The following is a 22108-nucleotide window of genomic DNA, read 5'->3' as shown; positions in this document are numbered from 1 at the left end:
TGAAACTCTTGTCTTTCAAAACAGTGTTTCTTCTGGCTCTCGCTTCAGTGAAGCGCATAGGGGATTTGCAAGCGCTCTCAGTGAGCGCGACGTGTATGGAGTTTGGGCCGAATGACTCGAGAGTCATACTCAAACCAAAGCACGGATATGTTCCTAAATCCCTCAACACACCGTTTAGGGCACAGGTTATCTCCCTGTCGGCCCTGCCGGTATCTGAGGAGGAAGGGGACGCAGGCTTCCTTTGCCCGGTCAGGGCGTTAAGAGCCTATGTGTCTCGCTCATCTGTTTTCAGACAGACGGAGCAGCTCTTTGTTTTGTTCAGCGGACGTTCTAAGGGACTAGCTGCATCAAAACAGAGTCTATCCAGATGGATAGTTGATGTTATAGCGCTAGCTTACACATCCAAGGGCCTGCAATGCCCGATAGGTGTCAAAGCGCACTCCACAAGAGGCATGGCCTCGTCGTGGGCTTGGTCCAGTGGGATTGCCTTGCAAGATATCTGTATGGCGGCAGGCTGGGCCTCCCCGTCTACGTTTATAAGGTTTTATAACCTCGAGGTTCCCGCTTTGCAAGCTAGGTTGCTCTCGGTTTAATTTTTCAGTATTGCCCGCCCGATGCTATCGGCTCGGGATGCTGAAACTGCTAGAGCGTCGATCACTGATCGCCTATATACTTCTGTGGGCAGTACGTTAGTCCCCCATATTTACCAGTCCAGGCTGAGTTCGCCCTGGCTGTGTGGAACACTTGATATAATATGCTCTTATCAGAGCTCAATATTACAGGAATGATGCTATTCTAGCCCCTCTTCCCGGATTCTCTGTGAGTCCCTTGTGATTAAGCACTGTATGAGCCCCGGGCACCTGCCCTTGGGACGTTAGTTTTATGTCTCAAGCACGCACGGCGTTTTACATTGTGTTCCCGTAGCGTAAGTACGAGAGACCTCTCATAAGAGAACGTACTCGGTTACTAACGTAACCTCGGTTCTCTCTAGAAGAGGGAACGAGTACTTGCGTATCTTGCCGTGCATGCGTCATGTTCTGATTCGCTTCAGTGATGAAAAAAACTGACCAAACCAGCCTCTCTGGGCCGTATTTATAGCCCTGGCCCCACCCGATTTCGGCGGGACATGACGTAATGGGCGCGAAGCGCCCTCATTGGTTCTGACGTCATGAGGAGCCTCTATCGATAGGCTGGTGCAGTTGCCGCAGAGCAGCCAATGGGCGCGCGAGCTGTCTCGCCCATGTCTGCATGCTGCTGCAATGCGTTTTACATTATTGCAAAATTAAGGATCATTTTTGGCTTCAATATCTCGAGGAAAAGAGGTTTTCCCCCTAGCGTAAGATATTCTTACGCAAGTACTCGTTCCCTCTTCTAGAGAGAACCGAGGTCACGTTAGTAACCGAGTATGTTTTCTGCAAGAATTTCAGATCATTTATCAGTGTACTCAGCAGAGCTGATAGCAATTGTGATGGCGTTGCAGTGGGTAGATCAAATTAAACCACTAAGAGTAGTTGTATGTTCAGATTCGTTGTCAGCCTTAGAAAATTTTAAATTAGGTAACTCAAGTGAAAGGTATGATATTGCGTGTGAGATATTGACTTTGCTTCATAGTATTCAAAATGGGGGGACGCATGTAAAGTTTGTTTGGGTTCCGGCTCATGAAGGCAGGGTGCGATTTGTGAAAAAAAACAGAGGGGGGGATGTTTTAAAACATTTTTATTCATAAAAATAAATCATGAGAACATGAACTTCATCACTGCATTTGCAGGAATTGTAAAATCTTTTTTCTTATAAACTCATGAAGTAGCCTATAGGCAATTATTTTAACGCAATATTTTTACTTTAATAGCTTTCCCCACACATATGAAATCATGCACAATGAAAAAACATGCAAGAATTAAATCTCCCTCCCAGTACGAATAGTGCCACTCGGCTAGACATGTCAAAACACTTATTTATGAATGGCACATTACAGCGCTTAACTTAGTTTAATAGGCTAGGCTACTTCTATATATATATCATCCTCTGCTGAACCACTGATTGATTGCAAAGTTAAACCATCACAATAGAAACAGTTTTACTGCTGCTGTTAAAGTAATAACGTTAACTTTACATCACGATGCTGAGCTACAGTGAAATGATAGAAAAGACGGATGCATTATCTGTGTTAGTCAATTCTCCTCATTCGAGTATACCGCGCCGCAGGACCTCTAGACGCGTGTAAACGCGTCTTTACATTGACTTAACATTGAAATATATATTTGAAATATACATTGAAATCCATTCCATTCTGAATAAACAAACAACGAAGTTTACATGCTTCATCCTTGTTGCATTTTTCACTAAGATAATGATAAATAAATGCACGCACAATTATCCGTGAACTTGATAAATGTTGCAGATATGTTTTACTATGCACAAACAAATGCCTTTCAACTTATGTGTGCAAAATTCAAGTAAATGAATGTGCAGCAATTTGTACAAAAAGAGAGTCTGTAGGCCTAGGCTACTATATGTGTTGTAGCCATTAAATAAGCGCATTTACTTTCATATTTGTTAAAATAGTATAATTTTTTTTTTTCATCTGTTGATTATGAAAAGTGAACAGCATGAGTAAGATAGGATGCGCAATATATCGAGAGACATGGAGCGGGTCAGACATGATTTTGACCACTTCATTAAGTTTTGTTTTGTAGAAAACCTTTCTTTAAAGCTGCCGTCGGCAAGTCTGGCATTGGGTCGATTAGCCAAAATTTTGAATGTTTACAACTCTCATGCCCCTCCCCACTACCAGAGAGCACCCTCCCATCGAGGTTGTGCTCGTCAGTGCGTCACTGTGCGTGTGTACCTGATTTTCTGTGAACGCGTCCGTCTCTTCAGCATCTATCAACACCATGGACTCAGAGGTAGGCTGCCCTGGCTAATCTATCCATAGATAGCAATAACCGAGGAATTGGAAGCTTGTTAGTAGATTTTCTCTCTGCCATCACGCTTCATGCAAGCTCGGGTTTTTTTCTAAAACCACCTTATTTATGTTGTTCTGTCGGATTATAGTGTCGATTACACTGAATATGATCAAAAAAATGTTGCCGACGGCAGCTTTAAAGTGAATTTCGTTTTGCATAAATTGTATCTTAATTTTAATCAATTTTACATCAACAAATTGCCTGTATTTAATAAATAAGAAGCAAATATAGCAGACAATATAATCATGGAGGCGCCCGTGCGGTCACTTGCATTGCACGTGAACTGGAGCGCATCTCATCATAAATTAATTGAAACTCAGTGTATGCCTCACAGACATGAGAAATATAAAGAAAGCTTGGAATGTCTTTAAACGAAACAATTCAAAACGAAAAGAAATGGGCAACTCTCTGATTATATAATCCATAGACCAACGCTACTTTTGCGTCATCGAAGGGTACGTTTTTGGGGGAAAACAAACGGATTCCCCTGAGAACTGGACTCGCTCGCTCTAGACCTGCAAAGTTTCTTGATAGCAAAAATCGCACAAACATACACTTTCTTTGGACTATTCAGACATCTACCACTATCTTGTGGAATCACCAAGTAAGTAGCCTATTTTTTTGTTGTCATTAACACACTCACAGTATGACAAACTAGACGATGAGGCCATGTCAAGAGGAGTCGGTGGTTTACTTGGATCATATTTCACTTGATTTAAGCTATTGACAGTTTTGTTGTCGACTAGCTATAACTTACTAGTTAGAAAGACGAAGCTGCTAGCAGCTATGTGATTAACGTTAGCTCTCACTAGGCACGCTACCTTGGCTGTTAACTGATTTTACTGTTGAAATAGTGGCAGGCTAGGACTAAAGTGGACTTGGCTGGTTTCTGCTTATGTCTAGAAAGTGCTAGGACTTTGAAAGTTGTAAAAAGGTTTACAGTGTACGGCAAAATATATATGGGACATGTTTTTCATTGTCTCTACCCCACTTAAGGTACGGACTATTTATGTTTTTAGCCTCTGACATGATTGTTCTGATTATAGTGTTTGAGGGTTTCTTACTAGTAAAGCTAGTCGACAACAAAACTGTCAATAGCTTAAATCAAGTGAAATATGATCCAAGTAAACCACCGACTCCTCTTGACATGGCCTCATCGTCTAGTTTGTCATACTGTGAGTGTGTTAATGACAAAAAAATAGGCTAACGTTACTTGGTGATTCCACGAGATAGTGGTAGATGTCTGAATAGTCCATATTTGGCCACTGCGTGGGGTCATTAATCCAGGTTTCGACCATTTCAAAGGGACACCCCCTATCCAGTAGCTTCTTTAAATACCGCTCACGGTCCTTGGCCGGCAAAGAGAGTGTATGTTTGTGCCATTTTTGCTATCAAGAAACTTTGCAGGTCTAGAGCGAGCGAGTTCTGTTCTCAGGGGAATCCGTTTGTCTTCCCCCAAAAAGGGGCGTTACCCTTCGATGACGCAAAAGTAGCGTTGGTCTATCATGTGCATTTCTCTCTATAGACGCGTTCACTATGGCGATCGTCAACTTCATCTTTGCAGTTGCAGCCGACACTGTTTATTAATAAAAATCGATGCACGCCTGTCACCTGATTTACAAATGCACATCTTATGCACGCACACATTATGTACATATTACAAAATAACGAGATATTATGTTGAAATAACATTATTAATAATAGCCTAATAAATCTTTAAGAATATTTGATTGAATGCTGAATGTTGTGCTTGTTCAATTTAATAAAATTAATACTTTAATTGTGATAATTAAAATAATTGAATATTGAATATTAAGTGGCCTATGTTTGCTAATTTATTATTAGTATTTATATATAATATAGCCTATCTAGCACCCCCTCAGCACCTGCGTTAAAAAATTCTCTAGCACCGCCCCTGGTTATAACGGCCTACGTATTAAAAAATGTTCGGGTTTAAATCGGGCTCGGGCTCATAATTACAGTTAACCCTCTGGGGTCTGAGTGGTTTTTGGGGTCCTTGAGATGTTCTGACATGCCCTGACATTTGTGCTTTTTTCAGTTGCTTATAAACATATTAATGGCAAAGGTATAATTACACTCTATTTAGCACAAACAGGGCTACCATAATATGTGAGCAACATGCATGTACATGTTTGTATTTTTGAGAGAATAATGTTTATGCATGGTTATTGAAAAAACTAAAAACTAAAGTTTCTGAAATAAGGCCACAAAACACATACTAAATATGTGACAATAAGACTTTTGACTAATTGATGTCTTTGCCTAGAGTTTTTTCTTCAAAATGATGTGAAAATCATCCTGCCCTTATCATTCACATAACACAATACATTGATTTAAATCTTGTAAAACACTTTTTGTTTGTAAAGACAATATGCGCAAGGGGCGTCAACCATTCAACAGCATCATGCATATGTAGTGATTCACACCTGAGGAGACAATGGGGCCCGCATACTTAATGAGCCATTCATTCAGATGTGTCACCTATAGCCACAAGAAAGAATGCAAGAGCAATATATATATTATATATATTGTATATATATATATATATATATATATATATATGAAGAGTTCAGATGCAAAAGCCTCTAAATGCCATCTGAAAATTTCTTATAGAATGATCATTTTTATCAAGCTTGTATATTTAAGTTCATTAATTTCACTTAAATGACAATTAATAGGTAATCTTCATTGCCATTTAAGTGAAATTATTGAATTTAAATATACGAGCTTGATAAAAATGATCATTCTATAAGAAAATTTCAGATGGCATTTAGAGGCTTTTGCATCTGAACTCTTCATATATATATATATATATATATATATATATATATTCTACCAAATTGGTTCACAGTTGGAAGCATTTCAATTTTTTTAAATTTCTTGCAAATTGTATAATATCCAAGGAAAACATGTCTAGTAATTGTGCAGTTAATTCTCATACTGTATTTTCAGTTTTGGAATATGTATCCTCTCCCCAAATTTGTCAATAATAAAACACAATAAAAATTATTTAAAGAAAAGGCTTATATTTACCTTTTAAAATTTGTTTACATCTACCTTGTAAATATATATTTTTTTATTAAAAAGGTTACAATTACAACAACAATTGAAGCGTAATCTTTCTTTGTAAAAACTAAAGTATACATTTTATCATATATATTTCAAAGTTAAGGATTCATTACTTCGAATATAGCCTACATTGACAAAACATACTATATTTAACATATTAGCAAAAATTGGCAAACAAAAGCTTATTTGAGGTGGCAGATATTTTACAGTAAAAATGTGTAATCTATCCAAAACTAATCAACGAAATGTTGTCTTTCATTTGTCTGTAACATAGGTCTTTCGTTTTTATTATAAGGAATATAAATGTTAATTTGCAATTTAATACGTTGCTTATACAAATACATTTTATTTCAACACATTTCAGTTGTGGTAAACAGCGCATCGCTGCCGTTCATTCATTCACACAGAAACGCGATTTACTTGAGAATGAAAAAAAACTTACTACAGTATTCCATCCGTTGCTCCTCGAAATACCAGCACTTCTGAGGTACGTTTTCCATTATTATTATTCCTCACAGCGCTGCGAGACAGTGTAGACAACTACACTTATCATCTGAATAAACTTGATGTGTTTTCTCGAGCTGATATGTGGGCGTTCACAGTTTGTATGGGATCGTCTCAGTCATTTGCGTTTGAATAGCGCGCGCTCTCCGTGGGCGGGGCCGATTATAACGTAATGAGCTGAGATGAGCTCGACTGGAATCGCTCTCTTTTAATACAGATTTCACAAGATGAGAATATTTGTTTTTTATATAAATTACTTCATTTAAAAGAAGAGAATTCAAGCTTCATGCCTGTGTGTCTGTATGCCTGTTTGACATATAAATTACTTCATTTAAAAGAAGAGAATTCAAGCTTCATGCCTGTGTGTCTGTATGCCTGTTTGACTGAGTATTCGCTCAGTTATTGTTCATTTTCGGACGCGTTTCAGAATGGACTTCACTGGCAGAGAGAAGGCAGAACTCGCTTCGTGTTTATTTTTCTTTATTTGGCAAAAAGCACAACACTTTGTTTTTATTGTGAGTATACACAAAAATAATACACATTTAACAGAATCGATTGATGTATGAAACTCCTATGGAAAATCAAAGTCAACTGAGTATTTATGAGTTTCTTTTACACTGATTAAAAAAAAGCGAGCTGGTATCGCCGGCGATACCGTAGACCTCAAGGGGTTAATGTGTCGGGCTGGGCCGGGCCGGGCTCGGACACAACGTGCACGGGCTCGGGTAGGGTCGGGCTTGAATTTTTGGGCCCTATCTAAGCTCTAACACAGGTCCACTGCCCAGCGGACCTGCAACTGTCTCGCAAGTGTTTATAGGCTAGTACTCGTGAGGTTTAACCAATCAGATAGCGCCGTGGGCGGGACATTGAGCAAGTCTGCAGAGTGGTGATTACAGAGAGCCAAAGTAGCGCATTTTAAAATAAAATTGACTTTAATCAAACCACGGATCCGTTATAAGTTTTGTGGTCCGTCTCGCTACTAGTATAGTAGCACTGATCACTTTGAGGGGGGGATAAATTTATCCCCACCGAGGATAAAAATAATTAAGCAGAGGCAGGGATACATTGACCAGAAAGGGGGAAATCCCACGCATCCCCCCCCGGCAAATCGCACCCTGCATGTAGGTATGGCTGGTAACGAGTTGGCAGACAAGTTTGCTAAACAGGCTTTGAAAGCGACAAATGTTTCTATTCAGTGTAAAATATCAAAATCAGAGGCTAAGTCAATGATTAAAAAACATGTTAAAAAGTTGTGGCAAGATAAATGAGATAGGGGAGATAAAGGGAGGGTTTTTTACATTGTAAATCCTGAGTTTGGTCAGGGTCGTCTGGTAATAAGGTGTCAAAGAGAAGAGGAATTTTTTACAAGAATGAGAATAGGGCACACCGGACTAAACAAAACATTACAGCTAATAGGAAAACATAATTCAGGAAACTGCGAGATTTGTAATGTGCCAGAAACAGTGGAACATGTCTTTATGATGTGTAGGAAATTTAATAGAGAAATGGTTTTAATTAAAAGGAAAATAGAGGACAGTGGGGAAAGGTTTATCTTTAGAGATATTTTGTCTAAGGCTTCCGATCATAGAGTAATAAAATATATGTTTGAATTTTTAAAGAACACCGGACTCATTGACAGTATATATATTTTTTTTTTTTTTTTTGCTTGCAGGCTAAATTATTCCCAAAGATGTAAGCCATAGTTATGATCAGGCACAATTTATCTGGAGGGTGGCGGTAGTGCGCTAAGTTAGTCCGCATCCGCTGTTAAGCAGAGAGAGAGAGAGAACACAAACGCACACAGAAGACAGAGAGCACACACACAAACATAGGTAGAGAGATACTAGCATAATATTAACTAACCTGCAAGGTTCAAGTAGTTCCTCCAGCTTTTGCAGTTTAGCGAGCTCTTGTGCAGTGAACATGACAATTTTGCGGTTTTGCTGAGCCAAAGTGGTGGACAGTGACGATTGGTTTCTCTGGATCCGCTTGACCATCTCTAGGGTAGAATTCCACCTGGTCGCTATGTCCTGTACAAGTGTTTCTTGCTTCTGTCCAAGTGCAACTTGCTGTTCTGCTAATTCCTGAGCATTTGATGGACTGTGCTTAACCCTCTGGGGTCTGAGGTGTTTTTGGGGTCCTTGAGATGTTTTGACATGCCCTGACATTTGTGCTTTTTTCAGTTGCTTATAAACATATTAATGGCAAAGGTGTAATTGCACTCTATTTAGCACAAACAGGGCTACCATAATATGTGAGCAACATGTATGTACATGTTTGTATTTTTGAGAGAATAATGTTTATGGATGGTTATTGAAAAAACAAAAAATGAAAGTTTCTGAAATAAGGCCACAAAACACATACTAAATATGTGTCCATAAGACTTCTGAATAATGCATTTTGTCGCCTAGAGTTTTTTTCTCCAAAATGATGTGAAAATCATCCTGCCTAATCATTCACATAAAACAATACATTGATTTAAATTTTGTAAGAGACTTTTTTTTTTTGAAAAGGCAATATGCGCAACGATCCAACACCAATATGAATGTGAGTGGTTCAGACCTGAGGAGACAATGCCCCCGTATAATGGGGCTGCATACATAATAAGCCTTTCATTCAGGTGTGTGACTGAGCCACAAGAAAGAATGCAAGGACTATATATATATATGGGATGGGACGATTACCGGTTTCACTATAAACCACGATAAAATGTACTGACGGTTAGTATTATCGTTCAAAATGTAATTATCATTAAAACCGTGTTTGATTATCGCGATTTTAATAACTCACTGTAAATCCTGTGCAGCCAGCAACAGTCTGACGCAGGCGCAGCGCGCAATGTTGTTGTTTTTTTATTCGAGAAGGAATGGCGAAAGGCAGTGGCCGTGCTCGGGAGATTTTTCAGCCTTTTAAGAGGACCAAATCTGAGGTGTGGTCATATTTTGGCTTTTACAAAAGTCCTGAGTGAAACTTAATCGAGGATGGTAACTACAATATGGGGGAAACACTTCAAATCTGCCGAGTCCTCTTGTGTGACCATCACCCACTGTTTATAGCGAGTAAACTTACCAAAAACTACGTCTGGGAAATAATTGGGCACAAAATGTTGTTTTGAGTTGAAATATTTTATCTCACTCACTTGAAATAAACGTGAAGCTTCCGCGAATAAAAGTTCGCAGCAAGTGGCTTTGAGCCAAAGACGAGCGAACAAGTTCAAACAAGACTATCATTGTACACTTATTACACCGATTTTTTTTTTTTTTTTTTACCACACAATTACGGGGACATATTGAATTGAGATTAATGTTTTAAATCTTACCTGTTTATAAATCCATTTTGTACAGCGTACAAAACAATCGCCCAAGAACCGAGACGCAAGACGGCAAGTTATATTTGAATGAAACGAGAGAGCGCGTGCGCGTCCGTTGCGATACATGGATGTGCGCTGTGTTATAATGCGTTGCTATTGACGACGGTCATTATAAGGAAGGAAATGCCACAGAATATAATCTTGCTTATATCAGAGCTGCTTGTTTTATTTGTCGTTTGTTGATTTTCAAATATTAAACTGTTTTTAGTGTGAGCATCAGTTCTTTTTGAACACTTTCATCTCGTTTTAACAAAACCGTGATAATATTGATAATCACGATAATTTTGGTCACTATAATCGTGATATGAAATTTTCATACCGTCCCATCCCTTATATATATATATATATATATATATATATATATATATATATATATATATATATATATATATAATTGGTTCACAGTTGGAAACACAATTGTTGTTGTTTTTTCACAAATAGTGCTGGCAAAATGTATAATATCCAAGGTAAACACAATAAAAATAATTTAAAGAGAAGGCTTATATTGACCTTTGAAGATTTTGTTTACATCTATCCTTGTGTGTATATATATATTTTTGCTATTTTATTAAAAAGGTTATACAATTACAACAATTAAAATTTTAACAATATTTCCTGTGTAATCTTTCTTTGTAAAAACTAAAGTATACATTTTATCATATTTATTTCAAAGTTAAGGATTCATTAGTTTGAATATAGCCTACATTGGAACAAATACTATAATAACATATTAGTTGATGACTTTATTTTTGACAACATAATATATATATAAAACATATGAGCAGAAATTGGCAACATTATAAGCTTATTTGATGTGGCAGTATTTTACAGTAAAAACTTTATAATCTATCCGATTTTTACTCATCTTAGTATAGCAATAGAGTTTGGTGAAAGCTGTTCATTCATTCACACACAATAACGTGATTCATTTTTAAACAGTATTTTTGCCAGCTGTAGCTACACAACAGCGCGCATCTGTGCATTCATTCATTCATACACTGAAACTCGATTCATATTTAAACAGTCTTTTTGCGTGTACAGACACTTGCGATTAGAACAAAGCAAATATAGAACTGACCTATTCCTCAGCTGGATACGTTGCTCCTCGAAATGAAACTTCCAGCACTTCTGAGGTAAATTTTCCAGGATTATTAAGATAGTATTATTACTCACAGCGTCGTAAAGTACATGAGTCTGAAAGTGAACTCGCGGTGTGTTTTATCCAGCTGATATTGGCGTTTCACAGGTTTGCATGGATTGCCTCATATCATTTGCGTTTGAATAGTGCGCTCTCCCTGGGCGGGGTCACATTAAAACTTAATGAGATGAGATGAGAACGACTGACATCTCTCTCTCTTCATACATATTACATAAACTGAGAATATTAGTTTTTTATATAAATTATTTCATTTAAAAGAAGAGAATTCAAGCTTCATGCCTGTGTTTCTGTATGCCTGTTTGACTGAGTATTCGCTGAGTTATGGGTCATTTTCGGACGCGTTTCAGAATTCACTTCACTGACAGAGAGAAGGCTGAACTCGCATCGTTTATTTTTCTTTATTTGGCAAAAAGCACAACACTTTGTTTTTATTGTGAGTATACACAAAAATAATACACACTTAACAGGATTGAATGATGTATGAAACTTGTTTGTAAGATCAAAGTCAACAGAGTATTTTGAGTCTCTTTTGCACTGATAAGAAAAAAAGCGAGCCTATCGCGCCGGCGTGATTGTCGACCCCAGGGGGTTGAAGTGCCCAACAATTTTGTGACATTTGGCCAGAAGACTGTCGAATCCACAGTCGCGAAGAGAAACCGTGATTGTTCTTTGCACACTGTGGGCCGTGCAGGGCAGGTGCTCAAATGGTAGTAGTCTCGCTGCTGCCGTCATGTTCCGAGCGCTGTCCGTCCCAAGTGTTGTTAACTTGTGCTCCACTTTCCATTCTTTGGCGACTTCCAAAAAATGTTCAGCGCATGCCTCTGCAAAGTGGCGCATCTGTGCATTCATTCATTCATACACTGAAACTCGATTCATATTTAACTAACAGTGTACTGTGAGTAAGGGCAAACGAACGCAATCGCCACTCTTCATCTATGAGGTGTGCTAAGTAGTTGTCATTGCTCACCGATGTCCAGTGATCTCCTGTGAGAGCGGCATATTTTGCTTTCTCTAATATGTCCATCCTTCGTGCCCTCTCGCTGTCACACAAACTGTGTATTCTCGACATAATCGTTCTTCTCGAGGGTAGATTGTAAGACGTGTCTCCCGATGCAATTTGCATGATTTCTCTCAGTCCCTCGTCTTCCACAGTGCTAGTTGGGCGGCAGTTTCTTGCTATCCATTTAGCTAAAGCATCGGTTATTTTTTCAGTTACCGGTTTGGTCAATGGCCTGCCACGATAACTGTATTGCAGTAACGTGGATTGGCGAGGCCCTCCTGTAGCCTCGCTAGTTACGTTGCTAGCACCTGGGTGCTTTGCTTTTAAATGGTAGATTAAAGACGAATTGCTTCTATAATATTTGAATTCAGATTTGCAAATCATACACAACATCTTTGTTTTGTCAAACGTGCCATCAGGCAACTTTTTAAATGTAAACATTCCTCCTAAAACTCCATCCTTGTCCATCTCCATCATGACAGGGTGACTTGGTTCGGCACACTCACAATAGCAGCCGCAACAGGAAGTCATGGAAATGAGGCAAAAAAAAAGTGCTGTGTCAATTGCGTTATTTATTTTTTATGCGTTAAACATCTAAAATTAATCGCAAAGATTAACGCGTTCATTCCCCCATCCCTAATATATATATATATATATATATATATATATATATATATATATATATATATATATATATATATATATATATATATATAGGGCTGTCAATCGATAAAAAAATTTAATCGCGATTAATCGCATGATTGTCATGAGTTAACTCGCGATTAATCGCATTTAATCACACTTTTTTTTATTTGTTCTAAATGTACCTTAAATAAATACTTTTCAAGTTTGTAATACTCTAATCAACTTGGGCATGGATAAATATAGATGCTTTATGCAAATGTATGTTTATTATTGAAACCGTAGTCAATATAGAGCATAAGGACGAGACATGTTAGTAGTAAGTATACAGGGCCACCTGTCAAAAAATGATTGATTGACAGGTCCCGCCCCTTCCGGTGTCCCGCCCCTTCCGGTGACAGGTGTCCCGCCCCTTTTGGTATAGGATCAAAGGGATCAAAGGGCTTTTGACAGCTAGTTTTGACTTTTGATTGACAGGTTGACAGTTAGTATGACTTTTGATCATGTTTTGACAGCTAGTTTTGACTTTTGATTGACAGTTTGACAGCTTTTGATCATGTTTTGACAGCTAGGTTTGACTTTTGATGTCTTTTGAAGTCTTTTGAAGGCTTTTGAAGCCTTTTGATATTGACAGAAAGTGTTATAACAATATGTCATGGTATCTGACAGCTAGTTTGATGCCTTTTGAACATGACAGTTAGTGTTTTTGAAGCCTTTTGATCGTTTGAAGACACTGTGATTAAACAATATGTCATGGCTATATGACAGCTAGATTTAATTGTTTGAAGCCTATTGAAGCCTTTTGAACATGACAGTTAGTGTCTGTGTGTGTGTGTTTTTGAAGTTGGTATCACACACACGATCCTCCCTACATATTCCTGAGCGTATCCGGGCTGTACTGTGAAACTGATAAGGGGAAAACTGGAAGTTTATCTCACACACAAATGTTGAAAAACGATTCAGTTCTTTTAAAAGAATATAAATGAAATGTTTATAAAGATCTTACTAAAACCTCACTCCAAAAGTTGAAATAAAATGGAGTCACAAAAACAATTGCAATAAGTCTCTCAAAGCACTGTCTGTGTGGGCCGCGCGCACGTGTCTCTCTCTCTCTCTCTCTCTCTCTGTGTGTGTGTGTGTGTGTCACGGGATTCCCCCTGCCACCCTTTTGAGCTCTGACATCTGAAACGTGCTGTTCAGACACTGTGATTAAACAATGTCGTACAAAAACATTCTATCCTTTAAAACAGGGGTTCCCAACCTTTTTTGTGCCAGGGACCAGCATATTCATAAAAAAAATTCCAGGGACCAGTTGTCAATTTTAATGCCTCAATTTTAAGATGCATCATTTGGAACATATCACGGTGTAAAACATAACAGATAATTTATTTGCATATAATGAACTAGGTGGCAACAAAGGCTAATTGTCTATATCTTTTTGAACTTTCAGACCGGTTCACAAAATGTTTCCCTTTTCTCCCATACAATTAGGTCTACTTCAAAAGCAACTCAAAAAGCACTCACTCACTAGCAGGTGGCATAATGCAGGGCTCCAGACTGCGACCAAATGGTCGCATTTTGCGACCAAAATTTGAGAGTGTGCGACTGAATTTTTCATCCAGTCGCACATGTGCGACCAGTAAATTTGTTTTGTTTTTACACGTTAAACGGAAGGGGCGCGTCAATGAATCCGGAATGTGTGGCAGGCCAATGAGTGTGAGAAGAATTGGGAATGGCCACTGTAACTGGCTAATGTGTGGAGGGGGAGGGTCCTAGAGATAATCGAGCGCGCGTAAACGTCCGTGGGAAGGAGACGGAGACAAATATCAATGTCACAGACACAGCCGGATGATGATTCAGAATCAGAGGTTTGTGAGGTGATAAAGGCCCGAACCCACCATTTTCGGGAAGACTGGCTGCGAGAATTCAGCTGGTTGAGGTACTGTAAGGAGACGAACTTAATGAACTGCGAATGTTGCAGTCGCTATCCCAGAACTGCGGGGAAAACGAAGTTTGCAGACAGTGCAGGCACTTCGCAGTTTAAACACAATATGCTAGTTAGACACATTCTCAGCCTCAAGCATAGAGTATTCCGTGACATGTTAATAAATCAAAACAAAATGAAAGCGGAAAAAAACTGCGCTACTCATTTCTGCGTCACGGACCGTTTAATAGTTCGAACCAATAATAGACAGCGCAGAGCTTCTCTCGCCAGTCGCGGGCGGATCTCGATCACGCAACACCGTCACATCGTGGACATCCAGTGAAGAAATCCATTGAGTTCGCGACAGAATTAATAACATCGTTGCGAGATCCAGTGAGAAACATTCAGATTCAACGCAGAATTCTCTGTTATAAACCATATCAGATCAAACAGCGCTAACGTGGAAACCAGGAGAAACATGTGCCATGAACGAACAAGTTATAGAAGGCTTTAGGTCCACAGATCAGCAACATTCACCATGGATTTAATGTAGTAACACTAACTGTAACGGTATACTGTGGTTATAACAGTAGCCTACACATATCTTTTTCCAGCACTTCAAAACTATAATATCATATTTAAATGTTATTTTTAATGTGTTGACCAAAACATTTTTTGTTCAACCTTTGTCTCTATTTATAAAACTAAAAGTTTCAAGAAGTAGGAAAACTCACACTTATTTAAAAAAATAAATAAAATAAAATTACCATTGTAAACATAGCTGCTGAGGGCGCTTATTGGCTATTTTCAATCCCTAATATCTATTTTGTCACTCATTTTGCTATTGAATTAATATTAAGACATTATGAATGATAATAGTTCAAGTTAATTTTATCTACACCTCAAATTAAGCTCAGTGCTTTGTCATCCCACAGTGCTACCAGATACTTTCTGTAGAACTTAGTGCCGCTGCCCTCAAATGTTAGTCTGGAGCCCTGTGAACTTAAAATAAAACTGCACATTGTAATTTCTGTACGTTAAGTCTATTTATTATCAAAGCATTTGTCAGTAATACAGTTATTTTTGGGGGAAATGTGAATAATTGCATTGCAAGGTGATTTAAGATGTGCCCCTAAATTTTCTGCTTGCGCTCCTAAAATTTTAAGTCAGGGGCTACAGCGCTCCTAATAAAAAAAGTTAGTCTGGAGCCCTGTAATGGCAAATTGTATGAAAATACCAGACCATTTCACCTGACAAATCTCTCCAGAACCACTAAAGACAATCACTTCAACAGCAACTTAGGGTTTTCACACACCAACAGGTGACAACAAAGGCTAATTGTATGAAAATAATAGCCAGTTTCAACAGTCATAAAGTTTCAGAATACAATAGCAAACATTCATTAATCATTTTTAAAAGTATAAAATTAGGCTTTAACCTTTAACAAAAAATACTAGACCAGACCAATGAGAACAAAACTATTTTAATGTGAGCATGAACTGCTTATTGAAATTACTATTTTTGTAGCTGTGCACAAGACAAGCTGTTCTTCCTGGGCATCCATAAAAACATATCCAAAACAATGCACACAAATTCCAGGATACAATAAAATGACATTTAAAAAGGTCTGCTTCACAAATATGAACGAAAACCAGCTTATAGTTTTTCACCACAAATAACACACAACGGATTTAGCTCCACGGAATCGCCTGTTGTCGTAAAACCATACCTAATGTATGAGGTATTGTATTTACGATTGAAGCTTGACTTTTTTTTCTCTCGCTCGCTATTTTCGAGTTGGCCATCGCCTTTCCTTTTACCGGAACTGTCCGCAATGAAATTAGCCATTGAAGTTTGCTGAGGCCCGCTCATCTCTCCACTCTGTCACTTTTTTTCATTTTTTTTTCATTTATCTTTTATTCCTTTCATGAAAATGCATTATTTGTACAAGGCACATACAAATCATTTGAGTTTTCCTTTACATTTCCATGATCAGAAAGGAGCAGATGGAAGAATAATATTCTTATTCACTTCAGGTGCAACGCGCTTTTTTTCAGTCCGTTCAGATACGACGCGTTGCTAAGCAATCGTAAGGCGCTCAAAGAAACACATTTTCACAAAACACATCTATTTATTGTTTATGTTTTTGATTAAATACGATGACATGTCATAGCACTTAAAGTATTTAAAAAAGACAATTATTATTATTATTATTAAAAAAAAGAAAAAAGAAAGGGAATGGTGGTGGCGCAATGGATAAGACACATGCCTTTGGTGTGAGAGACCCGGGTTCGAATCCACTGTGAGACACCAATGTGTCCCTGAGCAAGACACTTAACCCCTAGTTGCTCCAGAGGCGTGCGACCTCTGACATATATAGCAATTGTAAGTCGCTTCGGATAAAAGCGTCAGCTAAATGAATAAATGTAAATGTAAAATGTAAATGGGATAAAAACATTGTCATGACCTCACACCAAAAGTTTGAATAAAATGAGTCACAAAAATTGCAATCAGTTAAATGTTTATATAGTTAAACAAGTATATGAATGGGTTCAAAATTGTTTTACCCAACTTGTTTACTGAATTCATATAGTCATTCCTGAATGACCTCACACTGTCTCAAAACATAGGGAGTCGTAGCGTGTCTCTCTCTCTCTCTGTGTGTGTGTGTGTGTGTGTGTCAGAGAGTCACACAAATGCAGTGATCAGGATATCAGGTGCTGAGTTTATTTATAAGAAGTATAATAAAGTTTAAATTATATATTTTAAAAACAAAAGACTGTTTAAATAAAATCTTTAAAGTTTGAATACATACACATCTTATATTTATCTTTTAGAAGATTACTGTGACCTAAAGTATTATTGTTACTAAACAATGTCTGTTGAAAAACCGTAATTAGTCGTCTTAAATCTCATTTCAATTCAATCATTCAATTAATCATTTCAAGATTCAATCAGCATTTTTTGTCCATGCGGAGTCTCAATTTTTGTGGCTTTCCACAGCCATAATGATTTTTGTACCATAACTGCATATTCTATCATCCCTTACACCTAAACACGCTGATCTTTCTGAATTTATTTCTAAGCATAATCGTAAAAGTTTAAATATGATCTTTTAAAAATGAAAGATTGTTTTAGTTTAAATTTCTTAACTTTCTTGCTTGAAAAAATCTTTAAAGTTTGAATACATTCATATCTTCTATTTATCTTTTAGAAGATTACTGTAATGATTTTGTTTAAATTGAACCTAAGGTATAAGTGTTATTAAACAATGTCTGTTCAAAAACTTTAGATGGTTGAAAAACTGTACTTAGTCGTCTTAAATCTCATTTATATGTAAAGATTCAATCATAATTTTTTGTCCATGCGGGGTTTCAATTTTTATGGCTTTCCATAGCCATAATGATTTTTGTACCATAACTGCATATTCTATCCCTTACACCTAAACACGACCATCACAGAAAACTACATTTTCAAAAATGAAATAAATAAATAAATAAATAAATAATTAAATAAAATGTAAAAAAAAGTTTTAGCTAAATAAATATATAAATAAAAACACCTTACATTTCCAGAGAGGTGAAGTAGTTCTTTATGCAACGATAAAAAACAATCCAAAAAGCAAATAGTTTAAGTTGTCAAACAAAACACCCCCAGATCCTTCAGAGATAAACTACAGTGTGAACTGAAGCTTCAGGATATAGGGTAACAGACCAGATGAGTCTCGGGGGACAATGTCACAGTAAATCTAGTCCGCGTTCCAGAGTACATCCAGAGTTTTATACTAAATTCATTTAAAAGCATAACCTTAAAAGTTTAAATTAGATATTTATATATGTCAATAAAAGTTTTATTAATATCATATCTTCTATTTATCTTAGAAGACTTATGTATTATTTTTACTAAACAGCGTCTGTTCAAAAACTTTAGATGGTTGAAAAACTGTACTTAGGCATCTTAGATCTTATTTATACAAAAATATTTCAAACAGTATTTTGTCCATACAACATGTTGTCAAAGTTTGTCACAATGTTTTGTTGTTGCGTTATTTTTAAGAAATCCGAGGACTCTACGTTGCTCTTATTTAGACTAAGTTGTATCATCAAGTTAAATGTAAATTTGCAAATCCAAATGATAGGAAAACTTTATGATAGGAAAGTACGGACAGCGCCTTTGACCAAGCCTCTACATATGGGGCACTTGCGTAGAGAAGGCGCACATTCTTTGCACACAACTAGGTGACCACAGGGGATGAAGACAATGTTCACTTCCTTATCCATGCAAACTTTGCATGTGCGCTCCTCTTGAAGTCTTCTTAACTGTTCCTCCATAGGCAAGTCTGAAAGATCTTGACTCGGTGATGCAGCTTCATTTGTCTGGGCCATCAGTTCTCTCAGCAGGCAGACATCATTCTTCTTGATCCAGTTGCGGAAGACCTCTGCTGCTGCATTTCCTTTCGACAGGACTAACTCAATGAGCTGCCCGGTCTGCTGCTTGACTGTAGTGTAGTTACGAATAATGTCATACTCTTTCTGTGAGATGACGTTCTCCTCTAGAAGATGGTCCATTAAGCACTGCACACTTTTTAGCCGCTGTGACACGGCAAGATGATGTTTCTTAAGAAAAGTAAGAAACGTACTTTCTCGCTCCTCCTCTCTCTTCTCATCTTCCGCACGTAGTAAATCAGACACCAATTCTTGAACGGTTTTGTAATTTTCTCCACTTGCGAGAATTTTGCTTTGAACGGTTTGCTTCACCACAGGATTGTTCATCATCACTGCATCTTCTCCAGGACCCAGGTGTACAACAGCTGGATCAACAAATTCTCTTGAGTCGCTGTCTCCATTAGTCAATAGCTGTTCAAATAGTCTTGGAAATCTTGCTTGAATCTGATGAACAAACTCTTGGCCCTTTTCTTGCAACAGGTATTCACATCTTGGAAACCACTTAGCATGTTCTCTCCATGGATCATCACCAGACTCCCAACATCTGAGTCCACCATCACAACAAAAGCACTTCACGTCATCATTACGACCAACATAGTAAAAACCAGCCTTAGCCAATTGGTCTGGTCGAACAGTTATTCTTGAGGGCCAGTTGACAAATGTGAGCAACCTTTCTTCACACTGTTGCATTGCCGATCCATTGGAATGGCCGCCACCAGATAAAGGTACATTATCTGCACGGTCACCTTGAACGAAGCAGCAGTTGGGGTAATGCCTCTGGTGCTCTGATGCTGCCCGATCTCCCGGTTCCCAGTTGCTAAGCTGGCCTCCACAACTGAAGCAAGCCACTCTGTCGACCTGGTCAACGTAGTAGAAACCACTTTTGGCAAGCTCAGCTGGAGCTAATGTAGCAAGAGTCCAATTCTGAAAGGTGTCAAGGCGTTCCAGTTCCCGACGCATGCCAGGATTGTGACAAGTCAGAGGTCGCTGGTGAGACATATCCTCAACTCCACGGGAGGAAATGGGGCTGGAGAGGGCCAGGTTGCTGAATGCCGTGTTTAAGTAACCCACCTGCTCCTCCATTTGGCCTGAAAAAGATGCCGTGGTGGTTGATGTTACGGCTGTCGCAGGGTTGGAAAGCTGTAAGATGGCTACGTTGCGAAGCGGGGGGGAAAAGGCAGAGTGAGAGGACGACAGGAGGTTTGCGGTGGCGGGTAAAAATGTGACCACAGGGTGTGTCCACTCAAGCCCTTCTCTCTGCTGGACATCCCATGACTAGTGTCTAGTCGTCCATGACAGAACACATAATCTTATTAAACTTATTAAATACCCTCTATGATGCAGGAACCGATGCTAAAAACAAAATCAAACACCACAATTTCAAAAATTGAAAAATCACCACACAATTTCAGGTATTCACATCTTGGAAATGGTTGCCACCTCGGGAATACAGTCATTTAAATGCAGAAATCAAATATTTAAATATTTAAATATTTAATCTTTTAAATCATGTAGTATTTTTAATTATTCTAAATATTATTATTCTAAATATTATCATGTATACTATTATAATACTATTATTATGAGCTCAGACATTTTTTAACCAGATTTTTTTTTATTTCAACATTATACTTTCGAGTATACATTGAAGTAGTGAAGAAAATGATAGATCGGCAGTACATGAAGTAAAACGACGTTTACAGATGGTCTAACCAGAATAGAAAATCTCTGCAGGCTATCATGTTTTGCTCTAGGGTATAGTTGACCAGACTTTAAACTATTTCACCAACGTAGGGATGGGCGATATGGCCTAAAAAATTTATCACGATAATTTCAGGTATTTATTGCGGTAACGATACACATGACGATAAATTATTTTCTTCTGTAAAATATCAGATTGTTATGTTTAAGTTGTGTTGTGTTTTGTTTAATTCCATTTTTTTTTTCTCTTTTTTTTTTTCAATTTCTTTATTTAAATTTAGTTTTTATTTATTTAAATTTCGGTTTTTTTATTTATTTAAATTTAGTTTTTATTTATTGAAATTTAGTTTTTATTTATTTAAATCTACCCTTTACTGTGTCAGTAATTTGTTAGTCAGAAAAATATTAGACTACCTTTTTAAAAGTATTGCTTAAGTTAACAGACCTGTGTGTGTGTGTGTGTGTGTGTGTGTGTGTGTGTGTGTGTGTGTGTGTGTGTGTGTGTTTTATATCACTAATGCAGTGTCCGTGCAGTGTCCGTTCTCGGAGCATATAAGCCCTGCTCGCGTGAGGTGAGCAGACACACTCGGGCCGTTTCTCAATATGCGTTCTTGTCTGTACTTGTGTTCTTGTGAACTTGTGAAACGTCATCATTCGCTGCCCAAGTACTGTCCCAATACACAAGTTTGCATTTTGGTAAGAACGGTTAAAAATTCCGGAAGTGTTCTTGACACGCCCATTTTACCGAGGATGCATAGGTTGGTAACTTGTGTGAACTTGACGGCAGAAATATCCCAGCATTCATTTCGGCATTCGAGGAAGGAGTTATGTTTGGGTTATTTAAACCCGTTTAAACCGTTATTTAAATCGCGTTGTTTCGGTACTGCAGCTAGACGGCGTCTGTGCGAGGGTATTATTGCGCAATACCAGCAAGAACACATCGTCTCAAACTGTCAGCAGCGTTCTGTGTGCTCGTCACCTTGTGAGTTCATTCTTCCAAGAACAACTAGCAAGAGCGTTCTCCCCAAGAACACAAGTCCGTTCTTTGCATTCTTGGTTTTGAGAAACAGCCTCGGTCTCTCTCGCGCACTTTCGCTCGCGCGCGCAGACACACTCGGTCTCTCTCGCGCACTGTCGCTCGCGCGTGCAGACACACTCGGTCTCTCTCGCGCACTGTCGCTCTCGCGCGCAGACACACTCGGTCTCTCTCGCGCACTGTCGCTCGCTCGCGCAGTTCATTTAGCTTTTGTCCAGTCCGGCGCCTCATATGCCGCTTCCCGCTTTCTGATTTTCTGTAACCAAACCAG

General features: G+C 38.2%; 2 protein-coding genes and 1 long non-coding RNA gene across 5 annotated transcripts in view; 2 read left to right on the top strand and 1 right to left on the bottom strand.

The window, feature by feature from the left end:
* The window catches only part of LOC309485901, a 34721-nt gene extending 25226 nt beyond the window's left edge, over positions 1–9495 (top strand). Inside the window, exon 2 of the long non-coding RNA XR_014201322.1 lies at positions 9213–9495. This is a non-coding gene — a long non-coding RNA (uncharacterized lncRNA). The remainder of the gene's footprint in view (positions 1–9212) is intronic.
* med1 (mediator complex subunit 1) overlaps positions 1–22108 on the top strand; it is a 237032-nt gene that overhangs the window by 63362 nt on the left and 151562 nt on the right. The window lies entirely within an intron of this gene.
* On the bottom strand, positions 18576–20221 carry LOC309485498 (baculoviral IAP repeat-containing protein 2-like). Its single transcript, XM_082152359.1, has one exon. The coding sequence runs from the start codon at positions 20181–20183 to the stop codon at positions 18801–18803; it is 1383 nt and encodes a 460-aa protein (XP_082008485.1). The 5' UTR covers positions 20184–20221; the 3' UTR covers positions 18576–18800.

The sequence above is a fragment of the Leuciscus leuciscus genome, assembly GCF_965113295.1.
Source record: "Leuciscus leuciscus genome assembly, chromosome: 21".
In the NCBI taxonomy this organism is placed as follows: Eukaryota; Metazoa; Chordata; class Actinopteri; order Cypriniformes; family Leuciscidae; genus Leuciscus; species Leuciscus leuciscus.
This window is presented reverse-complemented; position numbering and strand designations above follow the sequence as displayed.

What these genes read in the sequence shown, in the direction of transcription:
- LOC309485498 (XM_082152359.1), bottom strand. Translation starts at nt 20,183, where the DNA reads ATGGAGGAGCAGGTGGGTTACTTAAACACGGCATTCAGCAACCTGGCC.